The sequence below is a fragment of the Osmerus mordax genome, chromosome 1 (assembly GCF_038355195.1).
Source record: "Osmerus mordax isolate fOsmMor3 chromosome 1, fOsmMor3.pri, whole genome shotgun sequence".
Taxonomy (NCBI): Eukaryota; Metazoa; Chordata; class Actinopteri; order Osmeriformes; family Osmeridae; genus Osmerus; species Osmerus mordax.
The window spans coordinates 13,716,698-13,739,736 of NC_090050.1; the positions used below are offsets into that span (position 1 = coordinate 13,716,698).

General features: G+C 44.8%; 4 protein-coding genes across 9 annotated transcripts; all 4 read right to left on the bottom strand.

The window, feature by feature from the left end:
* Positions 1 to 1,382: 1,382 nt before the first annotated feature.
* cidec (cell death inducing DFFA like effector c) lies at positions 1,383 to 5,858 on the bottom strand. 6 transcript variants are annotated; one of them, XM_067239322.1, is made up of 7 exons: positions 4,755 to 4,832; positions 4,456 to 4,539; positions 4,088 to 4,241; positions 3,328 to 3,477; positions 2,410 to 2,576; positions 1,782 to 1,964; positions 1,383 to 1,741 (listed from the first exon to the last, which is right to left on the bottom strand). In XM_067239322.1, the coding sequence occupies exons 2-6, from the start codon at positions 4,512 to 4,514 to the stop codon at positions 1,784 to 1,786; spliced, it is 711 nt and encodes a 236-aa protein (XP_067095423.1). In that variant the 5' UTR covers positions 4,515 to 4,539; positions 4,755 to 4,832; the 3' UTR covers positions 1,383 to 1,741; positions 1,782 to 1,783. The 6 variants fall into 6 exon arrangements, with proteins under 6 accessions (XP_067095423.1, XP_067095461.1, XP_067095414.1 ...); XM_067239360.1 differs by lacking the exon at positions 4,755 to 4,832 and adding an exon at positions 5,840 to 5,858 and having other exon boundaries at positions 1,383 to 1,964; positions 4,456 to 4,536; XM_067239313.1 differs by having other exon boundaries at positions 1,383 to 1,964.
* Positions 5,859 to 7,238: 1,380 nt separating this feature from the next.
* On the bottom strand, positions 7,239 to 7,616 carry LOC136951732 (urocortin-2-like). Its single transcript, XM_067246318.1, has one exon. It carries the CDS (start codon positions 7,614 to 7,616, stop codon positions 7,239 to 7,241), a length of 378 nt encoding a protein of 125 aa, XP_067102419.1.
* Positions 7,617 to 10,177: 2,561 nt separating this feature from the next.
* uqcrc1 (ubiquinol-cytochrome c reductase core protein 1) lies at positions 10,178 to 14,149 on the bottom strand. The gene is made up of 13 exons (XM_067234275.1): positions 14,081 to 14,149; positions 13,137 to 13,277; positions 12,883 to 12,969; positions 12,632 to 12,761; positions 12,354 to 12,552; positions 12,166 to 12,245; positions 11,912 to 12,027; positions 11,678 to 11,821; positions 11,410 to 11,570; positions 11,229 to 11,314; positions 11,045 to 11,133; positions 10,860 to 10,935; positions 10,178 to 10,751 (listed from the first exon to the last, which is right to left on the bottom strand). Exons 1-13 carry the CDS (start codon positions 14,141 to 14,143, stop codon positions 10,687 to 10,689), a joined length of 1,437 nt encoding a protein of 478 aa, XP_067090376.1. The 5' UTR covers positions 14,144 to 14,149; the 3' UTR covers positions 10,178 to 10,686.
* A 358-nt stretch (positions 14,150 to 14,507) lies between these two features.
* LOC136941055 (tubulin monoglycylase TTLL3-like) lies at positions 14,508 to 20,020 on the bottom strand. Its single transcript, XM_067233447.1, has 14 exons — positions 19,926 to 20,020; positions 19,170 to 19,288; positions 18,957 to 19,060; positions 18,679 to 18,853; positions 18,506 to 18,561; positions 18,087 to 18,215; positions 17,872 to 17,986; positions 17,576 to 17,689; positions 17,282 to 17,474; positions 16,688 to 16,836; positions 16,317 to 16,560; positions 15,885 to 16,144; positions 15,498 to 15,673; positions 14,508 to 15,125 (listed from the first exon to the last, which is right to left on the bottom strand). The coding sequence occupies exons 1-14, from the start codon at positions 20,018 to 20,020 to the stop codon at positions 14,508 to 14,510; spliced, it is 2,547 nt and encodes an 848-aa protein (XP_067089548.1).
* Between the last annotated feature and the right edge of the window lie 3,019 nt (positions 20,021 to 23,039).

Here is a 23,039-nt window from a genome sequence, read left to right on the forward strand (position 1 = left end):
ACTAGTTCATAGTTCAGTTCATTTAATAGTTTTAAGGTATGTGTTTACTGTGTGTAAAAATCCCGCAATAAATAATAAGGTGCATCGATCAGATGTAGTCGCTGAGTCTGCGTCTCTGCTTTCACTTGCCATTTTTATGAGACGGAGAGCTGTTGTCTTGGAATACGTAAAGTTGCTTGTTTGGTCTACGTGTGTGCGATGAATCATTGGTAGGCTAACGTAGTGCAAAGTCGAGTTAGTTGGTTTAGGTTAGGCTAGCTACATAGCGAAAATGTTACGGGCACTGAGCAACGATGGTGGAAGCATTCGAATTAGACAGCGTCTCTCCTCAGGAGAAGGAAAACATTCCGTAACGTTTTAGCTAGACCTCAGATAATATGGACGTGTTCACCGTTCAAATTTATTATTTGTCATTAAGTTGCGTTCAGTTCATCGTTCTCATAAAAATGAACGTGTTCAATGAACGTGTTCTTTTGAACTCGTTCATGCACAACACTGCGCTTTAGCATATACAAATAGGTGTCTTGCCTGTTTCAAAGATGTCTTGAAAGATGTAAATGTATCCTTCTTTCAGATGGAATTCCTCAACTTCCCTCCAATATCAAGATAAGCAGATGCATTAAATTGTTATTCCATACAACTGTGTAACACGAATGGAATGGGTAAAAGGTAAACACTGAACTCTCCTCAGGTTCAACTGTTAGAGACTACATTCTGAATATCATTGAAATTGGTCTGTGTGTACTTGCTGAAAGAGTTGTGTTATGGTCCATGAGAAGAAGATTGTGAAAACGTCTTGGAGTGGATAGGATGAAAATGAAACCATGTGACATTGGATCTGATATACCCCGCATCATTTTGAAATGAGGCTAATGAGACCCAGTTCAGGAGGCAGCATGTGTAGTGCCATGGTATGTGTAGTGCCAGGGTATGTGTACCATCTGAACCAATCTGCTGTCCCGACTCATACCCATGCGTCTGAAAGCACACTTACTGACCACTCAAGTGTTTGACAGAACGACCAAACGGAACCTATATCATTTCTGTTAATGACACCCTTTTTTCCCAGCCACTTTTCCTTAAAAACTGGGGAGTGGACCTGCTGATGTTGCTGGCAAAATCATGACCCTCTCCTTTTAGTTTAATGGCTCTCTTCCGTCATCCATTGCCACTTTACTCCCAACAGCTGTTAGCCTGTCCTGCCTTCCACCCCCCCCCCCCCCCCCCCCTTAAAACGCTGCAGCTGGCAGGACAGGACAGGGCACAACACTATTACAGAGCTGTGAGATGACCAGACGACAATGACAAATGACCCCTTCCTCTAAACTAACCATTGAGCCCTGTGAGTTAGTTGTACTTGCGACAAATGAAATAAATGCTGCAGTGATCCATATCATTTATTTTTTTCAGCGTATAAATAAAAAAAGAACAGTTTTGTGCAGTATATAATACAAGCCATACCAGCAGCAGTAGTAGCCACAGCAGCAGTAGCCACAGCAATAGAAAAGTGCATTCAGAGAAAAGGTTTGTGCATTGTTTTCCATTCTGATAAACAGGAAGTGTAACAAAGCTAGTTAAACGACAGCAGTAAATTGCAGTCTTTCCCGTTTTCCACAAGGACGGACTACATCCATTCTAGGCACATCATTCACCACCGACTAGTGCACGTGACATCATTCAAATGATGCAACAGGTGACATTTTCCAGGGTCCATACCATGCATGACTACCTCCGCATCTGGGAGCATGTAACTCCTGAGTGTTGGTGGCATCCCTGACTGCTGTCACTGGGCCGTCTTGCCCATCAGAGCACACTGCAGCTTCTTGATCCTGCTGCTCTTAGGCAGTGCCAGTCCCTTCTCTGCCTGCTCCTCTTCATCCAGCATCTGCTCGATGTAGAAGGAAGAGCCCAGCAGGAGGTGGCCTGTGGTCTGCATGGAGAACAAGGTCCACCTGAGCATCTCCCTGTTAACACCAGGACAAACAATGTTGGTCAGACACAGACGAATACCTGCCGTGTAGATGGACCACCAGACCAAATACATAGTAACCAAACAGACAGAGCCATAACATGCAAATGCAGCCATACGGTGCAAATACAGTGCTCATGCAGCAGTAAAAAAAAAAAATGAAGAGAGTTGTAAAATAATAACATACAAGAAGAAAAAACAAAACAAAAGGTTTCAGGCAGATGGAAACAGAATACACAACATCAGTAATAAACATTTTAACATTAATCTCATTTTCTGTTCACCTGAAGCTGCTCTTGAGCACTTATGGCTCATCTAAAATTACTCCCTAAAATCATCCCAACCTATTGGAGATCTGACCTCTTGTACCTTTATTTCCCAAACAGTAACCCCCCCCCCCCCCACACACACACACACACACACACACACAATTTACTCACTTGAACATAGTCTTGGCAGCATAGCAGCGGACGTCGTAGGACACTGTGTACACTCCATACAGTGTGGCCTTCACATTCATACAGCCAATGAAATCTTTCGGGTTGTTCTTGTACAGATCAAAGGTCACTCGAGCCACATCTTTTCGGTGCTGGACTCTGCTGGAACACTGACAGTCAAATGGTCAGAATGGTCAGGCTCAAAGGCTACTATAAACACAATGATGGAGTATATAATTTCAAATATAAGTTCTAAAATAATCCCCTTAAGTGTTCAGAATTATTCTGACAAAGTGGAACAGAACCCCAAGGGGGTTCTGTCATCTGCAAGTAACACAGAGTGCATTAGAATAGATATGAATGCATCTTAAACATCAGGCTGACAACCAGAGAGAGGAAATGACTTATGTTAATGAGACAGGCTCAGCATGAAGCGAGCAGAACAGACACAGAGCGTTGGCATTCAGGTAGCAGCCAATCATAACACAATTAAATGAATATGGAAATAAACTAATTCCAATGTAACGGGACCTTTGTTGAATCGTCATTTTGTCCCAAAAACTGAGTGAGTTTTGCCATTTGATATCCATTTGCTTTCAGACTTATTCCATATCAGGCCAGTTGTATTAGTCAGCCTTAATAACAACACATTTATATTAATTCTACAAATTAATTCCAGGGATTTTGCATTTCTCTTTCTCGTCACATTTCCTGAATATTGAATTCAGTTTATGAAATATAAACTTCCCCACAAAGTAATTTCATATTGCCACCACAGCAGAAGGACCATGGACAATGACCAAGCCTCGTGCAGAGCGGATACTGAACATGCTAATGTGGCCTCTCCTCCAGGCATACTGACTGATGACATGCTGGACATCCTAGTGAAGTGAGTCGACAGTAGTATGAGGCATTTCCAACCTGTGAAGGAGTCCACTTCTGGCCCTTGTTCAGGAGCATGAGGGCAGCATTGTTGGGCAGGGTCAGGAAGAAGTCCTCCGTGTCGACCCCGGTGCCATCCTCCTCCAGCACCAGGACGCCGTCGCAGGACACCTGCAGAGAGTCCCTGGCCTGGTGGAGAGACAAGCAACATGTCAGCAGGAAGAACATCAACAGGGAGAACATGTACAGCCATCTCCAGTCATTGTCTCAGAGGTCCCTTTCCTACTTAAATCACAATTATATAATTATATATCAAGTTGTAATTGGTGACAGTATGTTCACACTTCAATGTGCTTTTCTTTGATAAGAAGTTCCTGAAAGGTCTCTTATTTGAAAATTCAAAAAATTTATTAAAGATCATGAGTTTCTAAAAGTAGTGTGTGAAAGGTGCAATAGCGTCACAGCGCGTGAAAGAAAAACAAGTGAATCAGCATCAGTACGACAATGAGTTCATCCTACAGTACAAAAAGCTTTCATAGAAAAAAACCTATGTTCTCTTTGCAAGGCTCTGAATCACCCAATGCTTTTAATCTCCAGTCCTTCATTGGTCTGTCTGAGTCACATTGTATCCCGTCATGAATATATGACATCACAAATGATAGATGTGAAAAAATTTATGAAACAAGCTACAGCATATCCCCTTCCTCACTCTCTATTCTTCCATTCCATTTAATCTCACTGTTACCCATGTACTGCCTGACATTGACACACTGTTCTCCACCTTCCCTCAGAACCTCACCTTGTTGATGAGGTCTTGTAGACTCTCTGCCATGATGCCTTTCTTCACACTGCGGTCAAAAATGGTGACCCGAAAAGGTTTGGACGGAGCAGTCCTGACCGTCAGGAGTTGCTGGGTCATGGAAGCACTTGCAGAGACACCGTCTGTCACACGCCTGCCGTACGGACACAAACACACATCTACTCAAACTCTGCTGATTGTCTGGACAGTAAAATAGACACATTCCTTATGAGATGGAATAAAGAACTTAATAGCAAATCCAAGATGACCAACTGTAGTGCTGATCTATTTCCAAGGCCACAGTCAAGACTTGTGCCAATTATTCCTTAAGTGTTCCTAGCGGGAGGTTCCCCCTCCCTAAGTCTTACTTAGAAAGAGAAGTCGGCGACAGAAGACTGAAGGACTTCATGGCATAATTCAACGTCATGATCCGTACGTTCTCTCTGGACCTGCTGATTCAAAAAGAACACAGGTTAATCTTAAAGGTGTTCTGCTTCAAATTACCAGCAGGAGATGCCGTGCTCCCATTAAAACAGACGTGCTGGAAGTCATGAGTCAACCATCGAATACATTTCTGATGAGGAAAAGAAGTTCATCTCACAACCCAGCAGTTGCTATAGTCTATCAAGTTACCGTCAGTAAGTAAGATCTCTCTCTCTACGCTTACACAGCTTCTTCTGGTATCGTCTCCACCTCTCTTAACTCAAGCGTCAGTCTTCTCTCTTTAGCTCCTTCTGCTTCTTGCGTCACATTCACCTTTGTTCTAACAAATCTGCCAGTTGCACAGTCAGCTTTTATATTGAGCAATTCTATCTGTGTCCCACCCACTTCTCCTCCCCTAAAATGCTGTTTATCACTCAATTTATAAAATTTCAGCATTTAAGATAGAACATTAATTAATGCCAATTCGTTCATCTGTGAGCAGAATGGATGGACCCCTAAATTTAGGACAGTCAATTTAACCCTTAATCCACATACTATGGTAAAATAAAAATAGGAAGTACATTAATGATGGTCCAGTTAATACTCTTGGCTCTCATGTCCTGGCAATATTGTACATATCTGATGTCAAAGTCCAAATGTAGTCTGGCATTATCTTGAGTTTTAAACACGTCATTTAGGCTGATACGAATAGGCCAAAATGAGGTAATTCCTTGTCCCTTTGACTGCGTCACACCATCCATGTTATACAATCTACCCTAAATAAAAACATGATTGTACAAAACACTACATCAAATCACTACATCAAATCACTACGTCAGTGTGACAACATATGGCCTACATGTCTCTCTCTCTCACACACACACTCCATAAAATCATCTATGGTGGTGAGAAACAGCTTGTTGCTTTCGCAATTTGTTGATTTGCTGCCAATTATTTCACAAACTTGTCTGTTTCTTAGCTCTTACAAGACCCCATGCAGCAACTCTAGTACATTTCCTTTCTTTCCACTAACATGCTCATAAGAAAAATGCACACAAACGCGGTATTCAAGAATAGGTAACTGTGTCAACATCCTAGACGAACATACGCATAGGCCTAGACGCACTTGTTTGTACACAAGGCCCAATAACACAAAGATTTGCCTTGGTTCCCGTCTCAGAACCGTAATGCAAACAACATACAAGGGTGTGTGTGTGAAGTGATAGTATAAAGTTTCCCCAAATTATTAAAAACGTTGTAGGCTATTATCTAAAATAGGCGCAGTTTTTTTTTCATATGCACTTCATAGTTGTAGCCCATCATATTCACCATCAGCGTGCCAACTTCAGTCGTTTACTTTCTTTGCCTAATTGAACACATTACATTGCCATCTGCTACGACAAACATCTTAAACACCTGCACTGAATTAAGCCTAATGACAAGCTAAATAGCTTTATCGTGGCTTAAGTAGTTCTCCAACGTTTGAACCATAGGTGTGATCTCATACGAACAACACAGAACTTGGAAGGGCATTAAAGACGCATTAAAGAAAAAATACTGACACCGTGTGGACAAAATCGTTGGTGAACGAATATGCCAAATAGCTCATGGGCAAATACCCGATGGTATGCTCGTAAGTTTTCCTGCGACAGTATCAAGTTATACTCCCTGAGCAAACAATGTGGTAGGCCTGCACGTTATTTATTCCATACGGCAATGGTCATGAACAATGAGCTGCTGCTTAATACACTACCGATCTTGTGAATCTTGGAACGCTTCTGTCAGAGTAAACAGTGGTAGGGCCACAGTAATAACATTTAGTCATTTATTTTAGTAATAAACTGCCAGTTCCGTTCAAGACAATTGCTGAATACCTCAGGGTCCAGTGACTCATTTTGACTTCAAATATCAGCTTGTAATTATTAAAGTAATTATACACAAAGTATGTTCTACAATGAGGATGTAGGCTATGACGAAAGGCAACGTGGAGGCTATATGAGGGGATAGGCCTATACGTTTCAACTGTGTCATCTGAATACCTTAGACATGAAATAACTTGGATTGTAGATTGAAACATATCTTTTTGACTATGGGTCAGGCATAAATCAACATAGATCTGTATCAGGGGGGCTCTGTTTGTGTTTGAGGTCAATTTCCTCTCCATTCCTTGTGTCCCATTATCAAAGATAACCTGCTGTGACTGACGCAGGATGATTTGGCTTAGGCCCATTCATTTGTGTTTTATTGTTTGCTGATGCTTGTAATTAATAAGTGCATTTGACGTCAGACCACAACGAAAACAGCAATCGCAAAACAGATTTACACTATTATATTTTATTTTGGAACCTTCCAATTTAATACACTCAACAAACACAATACATATACTTTAAATATTTCTCTTTAATATTAATTTGCTATGGATTATTTTAATTCACTGTATCAGAGACAAAAGACCAGCTTCATTCTCAGTGACAATTGGCAAGGTTTGCTATATCATTCTTTGCCATTTCCAAGAGGCAATCTGTGGAAGGTTTTTGGAATGAGGTGATAATTATGCAATGAAAATATAAAACATTGAGGATCTAAAGTAAATCAAGACTCAGTAAAGATTCGGATATGCCTTTTACAGCCAGCCTGCTGCCATCCTAGCACATTTACCACAGCCTGGTCCGGGATCCTTCCCCATGGAAGGAGACTGATCCTTCCTGGTCTTTACCCCCCTTTGTCCTCATTTTCTCTTGCCAATGCGGGCCATCAATTCTGCATTTGCTGCTGCCTTGGCTCTCATGTCTTGGTTCTTGGCCAGGTCTATGAGGACACTGAGGATGCTGGTGGGGACATCGAGAGACAGAGCAAAGCGGGACCCCTGCTGGGCTCTCTTGGGGATCTGGGACGCCGGGCGTGGAGCTCTGACTTGCCGGAGGGTTGGATGGTACTCTGGGGGGAACAGGGTGCGCAGGACACCGCTGTGGTTTAGGACGTCAACAGCCACTAGGTCCGTCTCTGTGTCCTCACCCAAATCGGCACTGGCAGAGCCTCTTCTCTGGCACTGGATGCACCAGGGAAGCAGCAAAGCCAAGGCTAAACACAAACGCATGCCCTGCATGGTCAGCACTCTTGGTCTAGGGAGGAGAGAAAATACTTGAAAATACAGACCATGTATACATACAGATTTGCCTCTTTTATTTGTCACCAATACAGTACTGTAGATTGTGTTGCCATGCACTGTATTCACATCATTAAAGCTTTTTCTCCTTGGAACGTAATTGCCGTCAGAAATAACTGCTCATTGTATTTGCATGTCAGTGGGTCCAACTCATGCGTAAACTTTGAAACATTGTTTAATTATCTTCCTTGTGCTTAACTGATCCCATGTCTATTAAGTAGATAAATGACGAGTATTAAACTGGGTGGCAATATTGTTCAAAATTCTATAGATATTAAAAATACTATTTTACCCTTAGCTATTCATGGGTTGTTGTGCTGACCACTGAGTAAACTGAGTTTTAAATTGAATACCAGTTTGGTAAAGCCTAATAAAATAGTCTAAATGCCAAGGACTTACCCAATGTCACGGCTCTGGAGTGGAAAAGTAACAGAAAGTCTCTTGAGTTCTCTTCTCTGAAGCAAGGTTCTGTTGAAGTGTTTGTCGTCTGTCCTCCACTGATCGTCTCTCTGTCTTTCAGGTTCTGAACTCCCGGTAGAAGAACGACCACAATCACACCTATACGGACAACTGTTCAACTTGACTTCTCTCTCGTTATCCAAGACTCGCCTCTCTTTCATCCTCATCCCACTGCACCGTCACATTTCCCCTTCCCCCCCAACGATCCCCCCCACCCTGTTTATCTTTTGCATCTCTCCATCCTTTTCCTTCCCCTCTCATCTTGTGTAATTTCCTTTCTTGTCATTGCTATCACCTTCTTTGTCTAAAAATAACAAAGACAGTGTTAATTGTAATATTTTGGCCTTTCTATATTGGTCATAATATCCGTTCACCACCCTGAACCTCATGCCAACTCCCAACATCATTAGTGAAAGTATGCTTTATCTAGGCCTGATCAATGCATGGTGCTTGTTTATGTATAGGGTTATCACATAGGGTTATCACCTTTTGCACATGTTACAGTATATATATATATATAATCTTTTGAAACAGTTGAGATCTTTCTTTTTTGTGATTGCTGACAGAACAAGTGGGATTCATCTTTCACAGAACAGTCCAACAGGTTCCGTCTGTGCCTGTAAATCCAATCAATAGTGAGACTCTGTCACCATGTCCATCATTACATTTTGGGAGATCTGGTTACATCTGGTTTCTTTATAACTGGGTCAACCAGTCCATCAGTGACCATGCTGAGCAACAACATCCAGTCTCTGATTTACTGGTTAAAACCTATATAGAGATATTTAAAACACACATTCTCAATTCCACTTAAAATTAGGTTAAAAAAAAGTGCGTTGCGGTCTCAAAATAATAGATGAGATACGTGGCGAAAAGGAAAAGGATCAACTGGGGCGAAAACCCAGCGGACGAGAGAAAAGAGGGAGAGGCTGTGTCCCCTGCGAAGAGGAGAGAGAGGAAGACAAGGTTCTCGTTTGCTGAGTCACCTCCAGCTTGGTCCATCAAGACATTATCCTCATCTGGTTAATGATAACAGAAGACCAACATCTGCTGCCTGGACAGAAGGACCTGATCCTGGGGCTATTCAGAGGAGGATCTGCCTGGGTGACCTCTTCAGTTTGAACACACAGCATGGGGTCACATTCCCATCCTACAGCCTTGTTATCAGCAGCACTGCTCAGGCAGGAGAGAAGGGGGGGGGGGGGGGGGGGGGGGGGTCACTGGCTGTACTCATAGGTGGAACAGCCTGGAATAGAATACCACCAGCAGTCCCAGTGTTGTAGATCCAGTGTGACGCCATCAAGGGGGTGACTCAGAGGTAAATAGGCATGTCTCATCTTGCAGCTATTGGGTTGCAGTTCAAGGTCTGTTTCATAAATACACTACGAACTCCAATGTGCTTTATGTCACACATGTTGCCATGTATGATTAAGATCAGTCCTTCGGTGGATCAGTGGAGGATAAGATGCGAGTTGTCCATGGAAAGTAAGTGGGCATGCCACACTGTACCCTCAAGTTGACATTCATTTCTGGAGATATTAATTCAGGCACACTCCAGCACAGAATGTTGTCTGACATTTTGCAGAGTGATTTATTCTTGATATCAGCAAATACACATCTACAAATGTAAATACCAGATGTTTATTTAGGTAAAGGTATAGATGCAAAACTGATCTGCAACTCTTTGTATGCAGTTCTGACATTGGTCGCTCTGGATAAGAGCATCTGCTAAATGACTAAATTAAATTATTGGTATGTGGAGGGAGTCTTGGGATCCCAGACCCGACAGGAAAATAAGATGTGGAGAGTGGACGCAATAAGAGTTAACTCATGAAGGAACAAAGGGAGAATAATACTTTGAGGGAGGCTTTGAACTTGAGGAACATTTGAGTGACTGTGTGTTGACAGGATATTGCCTTTTTTCAGGTGAGAACAGGAGAGCACCATCATGTCCCCCGTGTGGCTGGAATGAATCATTACAGAACAACATCAGGCCTTACTGAAGCAGATGTACGTAGATAAACCAGAGCCTGCCACAAAGGTGTTGAACAGTATTTTATTCATCGGAATGAGAGCTTCTGTTATGTACAATAGAGGCCAGAAACAAAACGTTACAGCAATTCATAAATACTTCTGCTCCACAATGACAGGTTGTACACAGTGGCCTGATTTAACTCTAGGTATATCACAATGTATTCAGAAGATCCCTTCTCTCCTCCTTCCCAAAACAGTATGAAGTATGTTAAAATGCTCCTTGATAACACCAGGAATCCGTGTATTACAATCTTTCTCGAGAGGTAATTGATGAATAAGCATGTCTTTACAGTGAACCGAGACACCGCGAACACATGCACCCAGGGCCTCCCTCCCTCCGCGGGAGAGAAAGGGAGGCGGGAACGATGAAGAGACGGAGGAGGAGGGCGAGAACGGAGGGCTGTCCGTGTTGATGAACTGAGGCCGTTCTCGGGTCTTCATGTTCGCAGTGAGAAAGGAGTGAAGAGGGGAGGAAGAGCTGACAACGCACACAGGAGGGGGGGCGCGGTGGGACGTCTTAAAACCGGAGCCAGTACATGCCACTGCGCACTCTGTTGTAGTCGGTAAGCTGCTCAATGGGGCCTGTGTCATGGAGGGAGGGAGATGGACAGGTCAGAACACAGAGTCATAGCCTTGATAAAAGAGGAACAAGAAAGAAAAAAAAAAAAGAGGAAATGTCCAGTAACTCACCGACAGCAGACACAGCGGGACACTTATCGTAGATGTATTTGGAGCAGACGTCACGCACGATCTTGGGCGTCACAGCCTGGGGAGAAGACACACAGGGACAAGTGTAAGGGTAGGCAGGCAGAGGGGAGGGGTGGCGAGCGTGTGCGAGGCACGGGGGCGTGTCGGAGCGGCGTCGAGGGACTCACGTCGATGCGTGCGTCCCACTCGGCCAGGGGGATGCGGCGGCCGTAGTTCAGGACGTGCCGGCCGATGTCATCACACACGGGCGTCGTGCCTGCGCAGGAGAGCACCACGTGTTAGAACCTGTTGGCGTGCGTGTGTGTCTGTGTGAGAAAGACAACACGGGGGGGGGGGGGGGGGGGGTCTTACCGTTGAGCTGTCCCACCAGGCTGGCCTTGAGGGCGTTCTTGGCTCTGGCGACGTCGCTCTCCGTCACTGTGGTGCACAGGTTCATCCTGCAGAGAGAGACGGAGACTGCTCAGAGACCAGCGCGGCACACCGCTGAGTTGAGGTTTGCAGCCGGCCTGGCGCCTGTTATGACATCACTCACCACGCGTTCAGGGCGTACAGCACCATGTCGTCGATGTTGTGTTTATCCGCCACAAAGTAGATGCCCATCAGGCCAGTGTCGCTGTACGAGGAGTGGAAAGCCTGGAAGCTGTGACACAGATTGTCCTCCACCGCACAACGAGCCAGTCGACTGCTCAGGTGCTGCACACACACGATGATATGATTTAGAGAATATGTATATATATATAGTGATCTGACATTTTAACTGATATATACTAAGGAGGGGGAAAAGGAGTCACAAAGCTCACCTTTCCTCCTCCAAAGGTGATGTCATAGCTGCCGATGATGGAGTTGCCCAGCATAAGAGGCACGATGTCGGGGCTGGCGGCATTGGCGCCCTCTACAGCGATGGCTACGTGTGCTAGCGGCATAGCGTCGTCGCGCATACGGATCTGTAGGGACATGGGGAACCAGATTTGGATGGCCTGTGCAGACACGCTTGCACACGCGCACACCACGTACAGAGAGACCGTTGTTCTCACCTCGCTGCCGGTGAACCGACAAGGGGACAGCACGGGTACGGCGTCGTCCTCGTACTCAAAGGACACTCCACTGAAGTGTTGTTTGGCCAGCCCAACTAGCTCCTCGTGGCTCACCCCTGCACATACAGGCGGGTTCGAAATTCCATGATTCAGTATTAAACCATAACGACGACTCATCGAAACACACGGGTGGGGCGAACCTTCCACAGTCTACCAACACAAAGCCCCAACAGAGCAGCATCTCGGAGGCCTACCTCCAGCCGCAGCCAGCACCATGCGGGGGGCCTTGTAGTGGCTGTTGATGTACTCAACCAGGTCCTGGCGAGTCAAGGTCCTGAGGGAGAGAGACAGATGTTTGATACAGACAAACACTGGTACGAAATGGTAATAGTGCGTTGGTGTTCAGGCTCCAGATGAAGCGCTTGTGCATGTTGGTGTGTACCTGGCGTTATGAGAGGGCCCCAGCACACTCTGCCCCATGGGGGTGCCCTGGAAGGCCGTGGCGTACAGCAGGTCCATACACACGTCCTGCAGACTGCCCTCCACCTCCTCCAGCTCTCTCAACATCACGCCTCTCTGCTGCTCGATGTCAGCCTCACTCAGGGCACTGCTCTGCACCACTTCAGACAGCAGCTCCACCGCTGACCGGGAGAGACGAGACAGTTACACACATGCGGGCACGCACACACACACACACAGCCTATATGCTGTTCAGCTCACCTTTGGGCAGATCCTTTGCCATGGTCTTCATGTAATATGCAGTGTGCTCGCGGGAGGTGTATGCGCTCAGGTGAGCACCCATCGACTCTACCTGCTGCTCCAGGGCTGTCTGGGGGTGCTTTTTTGTCCCCTGGAGGAGGAGAAGAAGAACAACAACAAGGTGTAAGGATCAAGTCTGGGTATATAGAACAGTGTTGACATACAAGTTCATGAGCCTCAAAGCACACTGAACAGTGTAAAGCGTAGCTTACCTTGAAAGCCAGGTGCTCCAGGAAGAACCCTGCTCCATTGGTCCTCTCTGACTCGTAGCGACTACCACAGCTAATCCACAGGCCAACCTAAAAGAGGAGGAGATGCTCAGTACGTGACCTAGTGGCATCCAAGTCTACACAGTGAATTAAGGGAACATTCTGATGTCCTACAGTAGAAAAAAACAGAATGCATGTATGAATTCTTGACATCAAATGCCATTGTGTTCTGAAAGCAGTTTCTCAGAGGCTCTTACAGTGCATGTGGCATGTCCAGAATCCTCTGAGGCAATCCTCAAGCCATTGTCCAGGGCAGTGAGCCGGGTCTCAGGGGCCCCCAGCAGGGTCTGGGCATACGACACTGTAGCCTGACCACGACGCAGAGACAGCAACACGGGCTAGCGGGTACGGAATTAGAAGGTTACCAGAATTATTGTCATTTTAATGTCTGGTTGCAGGACTGTGGAGATGATAACAATATAATTGTACATAACCAGGTTGCTATGTAATGCAACACTCATGTAATACATTTATGTTAGCTATAACTATTTGTCATACACGCCGTAGTTGATTTCTTACACTTCTAATATTGAAAAGCCAAATCGTTATTATTAGATGGCTAGATGCCACATCTCCTTCAACTACTAATAGTAACAAGTTATTGTCAGAAGAATTAGTAAAAACCTCGTTAAAAGAGTTTGCCTTCGAGGATTGAAAGATTTTACGAAAAACTACAATTATATACTTTCTGACTAGGTCAGTCACCGTTAGCACTGTCTTACTAACACTGGCTAGCCAACTTGCTAAGCAGGGATATAAAAGCAGGGAGGGCAAATGAGGACGTCTCAGTTCTCATCAGAATGACCTTACTAAAGTATCTGTAAACGAACACAATACTGAACAAGTCCTTAGCAAACGTAAGCAAAACTGTATGAGCAAAGATCAGACTCTGATTTTAAGACGTTATGCCTCTTCTGACAGTTGACCTTGCGTAATGTTAGCGAGCTAGCGAGCTAGCGAGTCCTACATGCCTCAATCTCATTAGCTAGCTGTGCTAACGTTAGGTGGCTAGTGCGGCTTATGAAGGGCCTTGTTATTCGATGGTTATAACCAAGTTTCGATTTTTTTTATCGGACTGAACATCTCTTTTCCCACACTATGTTATAATCTAAACACCTTAAATGTGTGTCTGATTACTCACGCTGCGTGCTTTGGCGAGGGCTTTACCCACAGTACTCCCAACTCGGCACACGGACGCTGCCATCTTTTCCTGGCAAATACAGACTGATCAGCTGCGCGCACGTAACCGGTCTAGAAACTGTGACGCAATCGCACTACACAATCAAAAGTACTTGGACTTCAACACAGCTCTGCGTTTGGAGTCCAACTTGAGCTGTACATAATCATGAGCTTATATTTCTTCTAGTTTAACGGAAAAACACATTCTTTTTTAATAAAAGGTCTAAATTATATAACACCCGTAATTCACAGTGGAAAACATAAACCATTTTCATAAAAATACAAACACAAAGCTATGATTCAACAATGACTTTATATGAGGTAGGTCTACAATGATTAACCAAACTTCAAATGTAACAGCAAGTGAAGGGTTATAATAATCCTCTGGATCAGGTGCTTTTGTAGTGTCCTCTCCCTGTGCATGCAGCTCTGACAATGCACTGGTGGAGGTCCTGATGTAGAGAAAACCTGAAACCAGGATGACGGACAAAGGGAGTGAATTGCAGGGAAGGGGCCTTCTTGGCTGGGTCCTGCAGGCGTATGACCTCCAGAGGAAAGATAGGGCCTTGATAGCTGGTATCTAAGAGTCTGCAGTTTTGCACCGACCGAGGCTTTATAACCTGGGGCCTTCTCCAGCAATCCATGGAGCGGGACTGAGCTATGGGGGGCCTGTGATACGAGTGAACACCCCCCATGGGCAGGCATGGGTAATGCAGCCTCCAAGTGTCTGTGGCCGGAGGCCTGTCCGAAAAGGAAGGGTGCTGGACCTTGGTGCTAGACAGGGAAAGCTGTTTAACCACAGCCCTCATCCACCTCCTAGATGCTGTCTTTGTTTTCTCTGTCCTCTTCTCCTCCTTACTGGCGGGGCACCGTCTTGGGACCCCTAGGTTGGTCCGAGGCTCAGAGAGTTTAGAGGCTTTCAGAGGAGGAGTGCGCCAGGGCCGTTTGATCTGGGAGCCCTCGACAAGGAAGTTGACTCCAACATACTGAGGCACCTCCACTGCAGCCTGGAGAGAGAAGAACAGTGAGCGGAATATTTTATTGATTATTTTAGATTAATAGAGACAACTGCATGTTTCTTCTGGTTCCTAAGCAAAATGTTCCATTCACGCTTTGGATCACCATGAACACACACTTTAGAATACTATATTTATTGGGATGAATAGTTGGGGGACCATTATCCATTTAAAACTCTAACTTGAAAAAAATTATCCTCACCACCTGAAAGAGAATATCTCTGAAATACAGAATTATGTATCTCCGATAAGAAAAATAAGAGACTTTGCTTATCAACCAAATGATTAAACTAACATTTTTGAACAACACGTTTCATGCAACAACAAAAAAAACAGTACCAACACTTGTGTGTAAAACTTCACCTGCTTGCATATGAGCTGAAAGCCTCCGGTTTGTGCCCCCTTGTCCAGACGTTTGTCGAGAACCACCCGTAAAGTGTCCTCCTGAACCTTCGCACACAGGCGGGCAGTCACTGCTGTGGATGGCGCCATGGTGGGGCTGGCATTGATCTCTATCAGCCATGGCCTCAGGTCACGACCTAGGAAAGAGACAAACATCACAGAATTCGTATACCCCAACTGCATGGTCGTACCACCCAGCACCATTCTCCACAATGCGATTTGGCCTTTGGATAGGAGTATGAATCACACAAATTCTGTGATGTTTGTCTCTTTCCTAGGTCACACGTATGCCCATCATTGAAATCCTGAAAAATGTGCCATGCCACTATGCCACACTGATAAACTTACCAAGCATGAAGTCAGCTCCATACAGTTCAAAGCTGCCTCGTCGTGACTCCACCAGGTCCTGAGCTGTCTGGAGGGCATGGACCACAGCCTTCTTCATCCCTGGGACCACCACAGACCCCCACTGTGCACCCCAGCCTTGCCTAGACAAGAAGGCTTTGAACTGGTCACACGACCACATGTTGTCTGCCGGTACCTCTGGGTGGCGCTGCAGAGAAGGCTGCAGGTGCTTCTGGATGGAGTTATTACACAGATGAATGGAGCTGGGGGAGGCAGGTGAAAGGTAAGATGATCAGAGTGAAGGAGGTTGAGGTAAATAAAGGGAGAGGCAAAGGGTTGAAAATGTAGTAAATATTTAAGAATAAAAAAGTTAACCGTTTGTCATGACCTCTTCCACTTTCCCCTACCACAGTTCTCTCTCAACCCCTCCCATACCTGTCCAGAGTCTCTACTGAGTAGGGCTGGGTGCAGAAGCGCATGTAGCACTTCTTATAGAACCAGACAGTGAGGGGGTTCCAGTCAGTGACCAGGAACCACTGACGCAGGTCAAACTTGGTGTCATGAACTAGCAGGGGGCGCTCCAGGTACTTCTGCACCACCCACTTACTGTCCTTAATCAGGGACGGGTCACTGTCAACCAGCCTGAGGATCTCATCTAGACGCTTAGCACACATTATACCTGGAGACCGAAGGCAGCAACACTATAAGTATAACTGTAAATATCTCTTTTTATGACTGACATAAGAGCTAGATTATTAGATATGACTTATGACTGTTTTGTGTGATGTGCTCCTCTTGAAGCTCACCTCTACCTCTGGACATGGCCCCTGGTTTGATAATCCAGATGTTGTGAGTTCCGTCTGTTTCCAGCTGTGGACTGACCTCCTGAAGCTTCTGCAACATGGCCTGACAGCTGCCCAGGTACATAGAGCTGTCTTCTATTTCTACTCCATCACTGGGAAGAGATAATTAGAGAGAGTAGGGAGAAACAGGGGGAGTGAGGGAGAGGGAGGGAGGGAGGGAGGGAGGGAGGGAGGGAGGGAGGGAGGGAGGGAGGGAGGGAGGGAGAGGGAGGGAGGGAGGGAGGGAGGGAGGGAGGGAGAAAGAGAGAGAGAGAGAGAGAGAGAGAGAGAGAGAGACGAGAGAGAGAGAGAGAGAGAGAGAAAGAAAGACAGAGAGAGAGAGAGAGAAAGAGAGAGAGAGAGAGAGAGAGAGAGAGAGAGAGAGAGAGAGAGAGAGAGAGAGAGAGAGAGAGAGAGAGAGAGAGAGAGAGAGAGAGAGAGAGAGAAAGGTGGGAAAATGAAGAAAGACTGCGGTCTCTAATGGCTCTTTGGTATGAAAGGCCCATCAAGACATGATCATCAGACACTTAAAAAGTACTCACTGAACAAAGTACTCACTGAACAACGCAGTAATAATTGTGAATGAACTCAGACCACTGTTCTTCATCAAGCGCTGGCGGCGTGTCCAAGGAAATGTCTATGTCATTATGTTCCAAACTATCCAGAAAGTCTTGACACACTTCTAATGCAATGTCAATGATTGTGCTGGACACCGATACAACTGGTCGGCGCTTGTTGGATTTGTTTTGACCTAAAGACACAGTTGGGACGAGGACAGAAATTAGTTAGCCTCTTTCAACAAATAATGTGCAACTGACATGATGTTGTGAATGACCATCATCGTTCACTAGCCTGACTGCTTGGTTGATGCATCTGTCCGAGCTTTTAGTCCCTCTCCTCTCTCACCACAACTCCTCTCTACTATACACTTCAAAAGGCTGGTGCAGGCTGTCCTCCTGTAGTCCTCTGCACACATTGGGGGGAGATTTAGAAGAAAAAGAAGTGGTGGTGGGGGGGAACAGGTGTGAAAATAGCAATGATAGAGTACAGAAATGTTCTGGAAACCCATCCAGTAGAAAGTAAAGTGACAATGCAAGGAATACAGAGCACGTAAAGCTAACCAATAGTGACAAAGGAAACATTCTGACCGATGAAGGCGTACTTCTCATCTTCTGCACCCAGCCTATAGCAGCGAGGGAAGAACGTGTCCGGGTCAGCTGCGTCGAACCACCTCAGGTTCCTCAGGTTGACACACAGGCCCACCTGACAGACAGGTACAAGGGACAAAGGACAAAACCCTACGTGTCATCAATAGCATTTCCGAGTTAGGTAAATAGGCTGATGACATTATGATATGTCTGACCTTGGTGGTGATGGTTCCCGCCTTTGCATAATGATTGGTAATCTGTTCCTTTCGCAGAATCCGAATGTCAATGTTCTCTCTACGGGTTGTCCAATAAAGGTATGTCCTTTCATTGCGCACCATGCGTGACTGTTGAACAACGGAATTCTTTCTCATGATCTTTGGCACGCCTATGTAGTCAAAGTGAAATGTGTTTGAACCACATTTACATACATTTTCTTAATTCAACAGATACCTTTTATCCAAAGCTACATGAAAATGATGCATATAGAGAGTACCACAGAAGAGCAATTATCAGAAGTGCATAATTCAACAATATTTCGTTGGTAAGAGTCAAGAAACGGGGACTGTATTGACTGGCCATCGCAAAAGGAACCACATCTCAGCTACCAGGCGCGGTGAACCAGAAAACATATTACCATGATATCATACATGTCATCAGGATCCTCCTGTTTCTCAACATCGTGTGGATTGTCTAAGCAAAAGCACAGCCACATAACAAACCACTCAGTCCATCTTCCATATAAATATCAAATACATCAAAGAAACAAAATACAATTACGAAACACTGACGGTTTACTTCCCAGCTCACCATCATCATCATCATCATCACTGTCATCTGCATCATTCCCATCGTCTTCCTCATCTCCACGGCGACGCCTGCAAGGTTGATTTGGCTGTGGTAGACGGCGTTCTACCCAACCTCTGGCCCTGAGGATAGCCCGAACGACCGGGTACTGACCCTGGATGGAAAAGACCTTCCGCATCTGGGGGAGAGGGAGGAGGGAGAGCGAGGAGTAGAAAGAATGACTGATTGACCTTTCGGAACAAAGTCAGATGTATTTGTACTATCTCGAGCACACACTTTACCTGCAACGCTTTGTCCACCAAGGCTTTGGCTGTCCTGAGTCTTTCTGGGTTGATGACAGGAAGGTTGAGCAAGCTGCGGCGCACTTTGCTCTCAGGAGGGGGCGCTGACACACAAACACAAGCAAGCCAGTATGCATGATGATGACAGCTCTATTTGACAGATGTATGGTATGTATGGTAAGTGTGTCGGCTGTCTGAAGTTGCTGGTTGTACTTGGCTGTAGGCCCTTATTGATGGTGGGGATCTGGGGTGCTTGGGTGCGTCGCTGACACACTGATTTGCTCTGGTGGTCTGTAGAGGTGTCCCCCATATCTCCTGCGGGGTCTGAATCGAATTTGTGGACAGAAACCACCGTTAACCAAATATGTATTTCTCACTTCACATTTGGTACATTCAGTAGTTATTACCTGATAGTTCTGAACAGACAATTACACTTAGGTCATAGTAGCCTCACATGTGTTTCAACAACATTCCGATGTAAAGAGATCATGGGATTAATATATCATTAGGTTCACAAAGCTGGGGTCTGTAACTGAAACCTAAACCTTGACCTCTTCAGTCCAAGACCAAACACACAGTCAGCAAACACATGAAACATTAATGCCTGGCCTCTGTATTCATACATCTGACCACCTGACATTTCCAAGTGTGACCTCATGACTTATTCAACATTATTCATACATTGGCAAGCTGTATAAAGGCTTAATACTGTAAGCTTGCAGGTGTCAAAGCAACAGTCCAAAACTGTAAACAGAGTTGGTTCAGGAGATTTATGTTGAGTCACGCATATGATCACATAAGAATAACCAGTGAAACAAAACTAGGAATTAAACTTTTTTCCTTAGGTCAGCCTGGCATAATTTGTTCCTGCAAGTCAAACAGACACAGGTGACAGAGCACCATGGCCACTCAGAATACAAACACAGAGACAGGTTTTAAGGGCAGGCAGGGCATGAGAAACACTCACCACTTTCAATACTTGGTGTTGGGCTTCCATCCTTGCCCTGAGTTCCTTCCTCCTTCTGCCCAGGATGGACTATCTTCCTGGGTTTAGGGACCTCCATGCAGCACGGCCCCTGTTCTCTTGCCCCTCTATCTCATGCTGCTTCCAATTGTCACTAGCTCAGCTTGCTCAGTCAGCCAGAGCGAAGCTGTAAGGATAATTGCTCAGTTGTTACGTTTAAATGACACTGTACATTCAGTACCCCTAAGCAGTTTTTTTTACAATTTTAAAAACATTGTAATAAATACACACAAATAAATGGTGTCACAATTTTGTTCCATAGTTGTGACATTCTGTATTTTGGGGCTGGAGTCTAGGGTTCAATATCCCAAGCTCTGCAAGAATGCAGGCAGTCTGTGTAGGTGCAGTGACCAACAAGGTGGGTCAAATTGCTTGCAGAAGACAGCTTGGCTAACACATGTCACGTTTCTTACACCCTGGGCAGACAGAGTTACACAACACCATCCTACCTTCAGTCGGGGACACTATCCCAGTTTCTCAAGATAGAGATTATCTTTCAGAAATGTTGCCATCAAAACCCATTTGGAACTACAGTGGAACTCATCAGACACAATTGTTTCGATACACATACAATACGGTAATGCAAAATTGTCAAGACAAAATACCTACAGCTCACTTCACGGCGTCACTTTATATGGTGTTGCGTAAACAATCCGAGAACATTGCGATTGATGAAATAGCTGAAAACCAAAGCATTGCCCGTTTCACTGTGACGACACAATGTTCACACCTCACGTCCCCTTTGAAAGCGTGACACATCAGAGTGTAGGTTGGAGCCAAAAATTCACGCATGGGGCAATAACTTCCGTACGTGCTTCATCCATGATTTATACCACCTTACACTATCTGCCTTAATGTTCCTTTTTGCTATCATGGTGGTCTGGATGTCCACTCATCTCACTCATAGATCCGTTTCTAAAATACACCATAGCTCTCTTTAGTACATTTTTACATTGCGTAGATGTACTGATACTCAAATCACTGAGTGTGAAGAGAAACCAATGTAGGCTAAAGAGTAAATTATTTATAAATAGGCTACAATCTTCCACATAAAAAAAATAAAGCGTTTTATTTTGATATGAACTTTTGTCGTAGTTTGTTGAAATCGATTAATACCACTAGATGGCGCTCAAAACCTATTTAACAGTGTTTATCATTCGGAAAACATCCACATGTCGGCAGTTGACGTCAGACTGTGTGACATGGATTTACTACTAGGCTAGGAATATTTTGTAAATCTGATTCTATCTGTATCCAATATATTTCCATCTACATCCATTTAAAGGGAACGTCTGGGAAATACTTCTCTCATGGTCCCCCGATCCCTCAGGAAATGAATGTGCAAGGTCACGTTCTCTGATGGACAGAGTTCTCTGGGTAGAAAGACCAGCAAGGTCATAGAGGGATAGGCCTATGTGATATAGGACTGCTGTCTCAAAGCCTAGTGTAAAATATATGTTTCAGATGCAGGAATTAAAACAAACCAATCATACATCCTCAATGCCACTACAGCAACTAAATGCAAACCCTAAAATGGAACCAAAATAAATACATTCTGTTTGACCTTTTAGGGAAAACCTCTATGTAGTCAAAGTTCTGTAACATCCTTGTCCTATGACCTGTAGGAAAATTCCCATATCTAATGCCGACCATGTATGCTTTAAAACAGATGGACATCCTGAAGCCTATTCAGAAGTGCATGAGTGTCTGAATAGTCAACAGCAGAAGCCCCCGTGGCAGTGACTATTGTACTGGGCTTTTGTTGTGTCGTTCTCATTAAACGTAAACTGAAGAGCAGGTTGGCTTTGTGTTTATTCAGACTTAATATACAGTCAATGAGGTTCCTCCGCTGTTTGCACAGTCCCACAAGGGCTGTTTCAATTGTTCATCAGACTCGTCTTACTATCCAGGTGGTTTGTACCTGTCATGAATCTTTGTGACTATGATTTTGCCCTTACAATCAGAATCCTGCCGAGGCAACCAGAATTCTTTCTTCCTTTATGTGAAATACAGTTCAGCGGGTTAGCTTCATCACTTGTCTCTGTTGTGGCCTGTAAAATGTTATGGTTGTTTGAAGAGGATAGCTCTCCTTTTAGAAACTTGGGTAAACACTCCTGTAACTCAAATCAACTGCACAACGTTTATAAGTATGGGAGGAGCAGAGACTAACAGTGGGTAAGTGTGTGAGGGTTGTGGGGGTGTTGAAGAGAAGATGAATGCAGGCTGGACAATAATTGTGAGGTTATCTATGCAAGTGTGCTTGTGTGTGTGTGTGTGTGTGTGTTTGGGCGTGTACTTGTGTGTATGTATGTGCATGTTTGAACTGAAAGGGCCTCTCTGTCCCTTTTGTTTTCCAGTCTATGTTTGCCATCTATCCCTCTCTGGCTCTCCTCCCACTCCACCTCCATCCCTGCGTTCCAGTGTTGGAGCTGAACAGAGAGTGGTAGTGGGGCGAAGGGAGACACACAGCGGCTCAGACAGCTGCCGTGGCCCCTGCAGTGTGAGGAGCCTCTGTCCAGCGTGGCCACGCCCGGGCTTCTCTCCCCGACACAGCCCCATTGTCCACCACTATTGTGACGCCATCGTTGGTCATTCTCAGAGCTCTTCTGTTACTGTTGTGGTGAAACTGATGGTGGTTTTAAAAGGGAAAACCAATGATAAACAGGTAAATGTGGTACATACTCTACATCCACAAACATGCATACAAATACCACACTCATACTGTCACCAAATTAGACGTTCAGATAATCCTTGGCACGACATTCAAATATCCTGTAGGTCTTTCATTTAGTTTTTATCTCGGGTCCAATATTGTTCACTGTTATCATAGAAAGTCCACCTTCTCATTCATCCAGTTGTGATAGATGTACAAAGCAGTGACTCGTGTACCATGGCATGCATACAAACATACTGTATCCTTCACCCTTTCAGCCTCTTTTTATCTCATTTGAATCTCATTTGCATGTAATTTGCTTGGCAGTTGATGCTTCTGTACAACCCCTGTATTTGACAGCACACATGCAAATAAACATTTCATTTTTCATCTGGCCTGAGTCTTT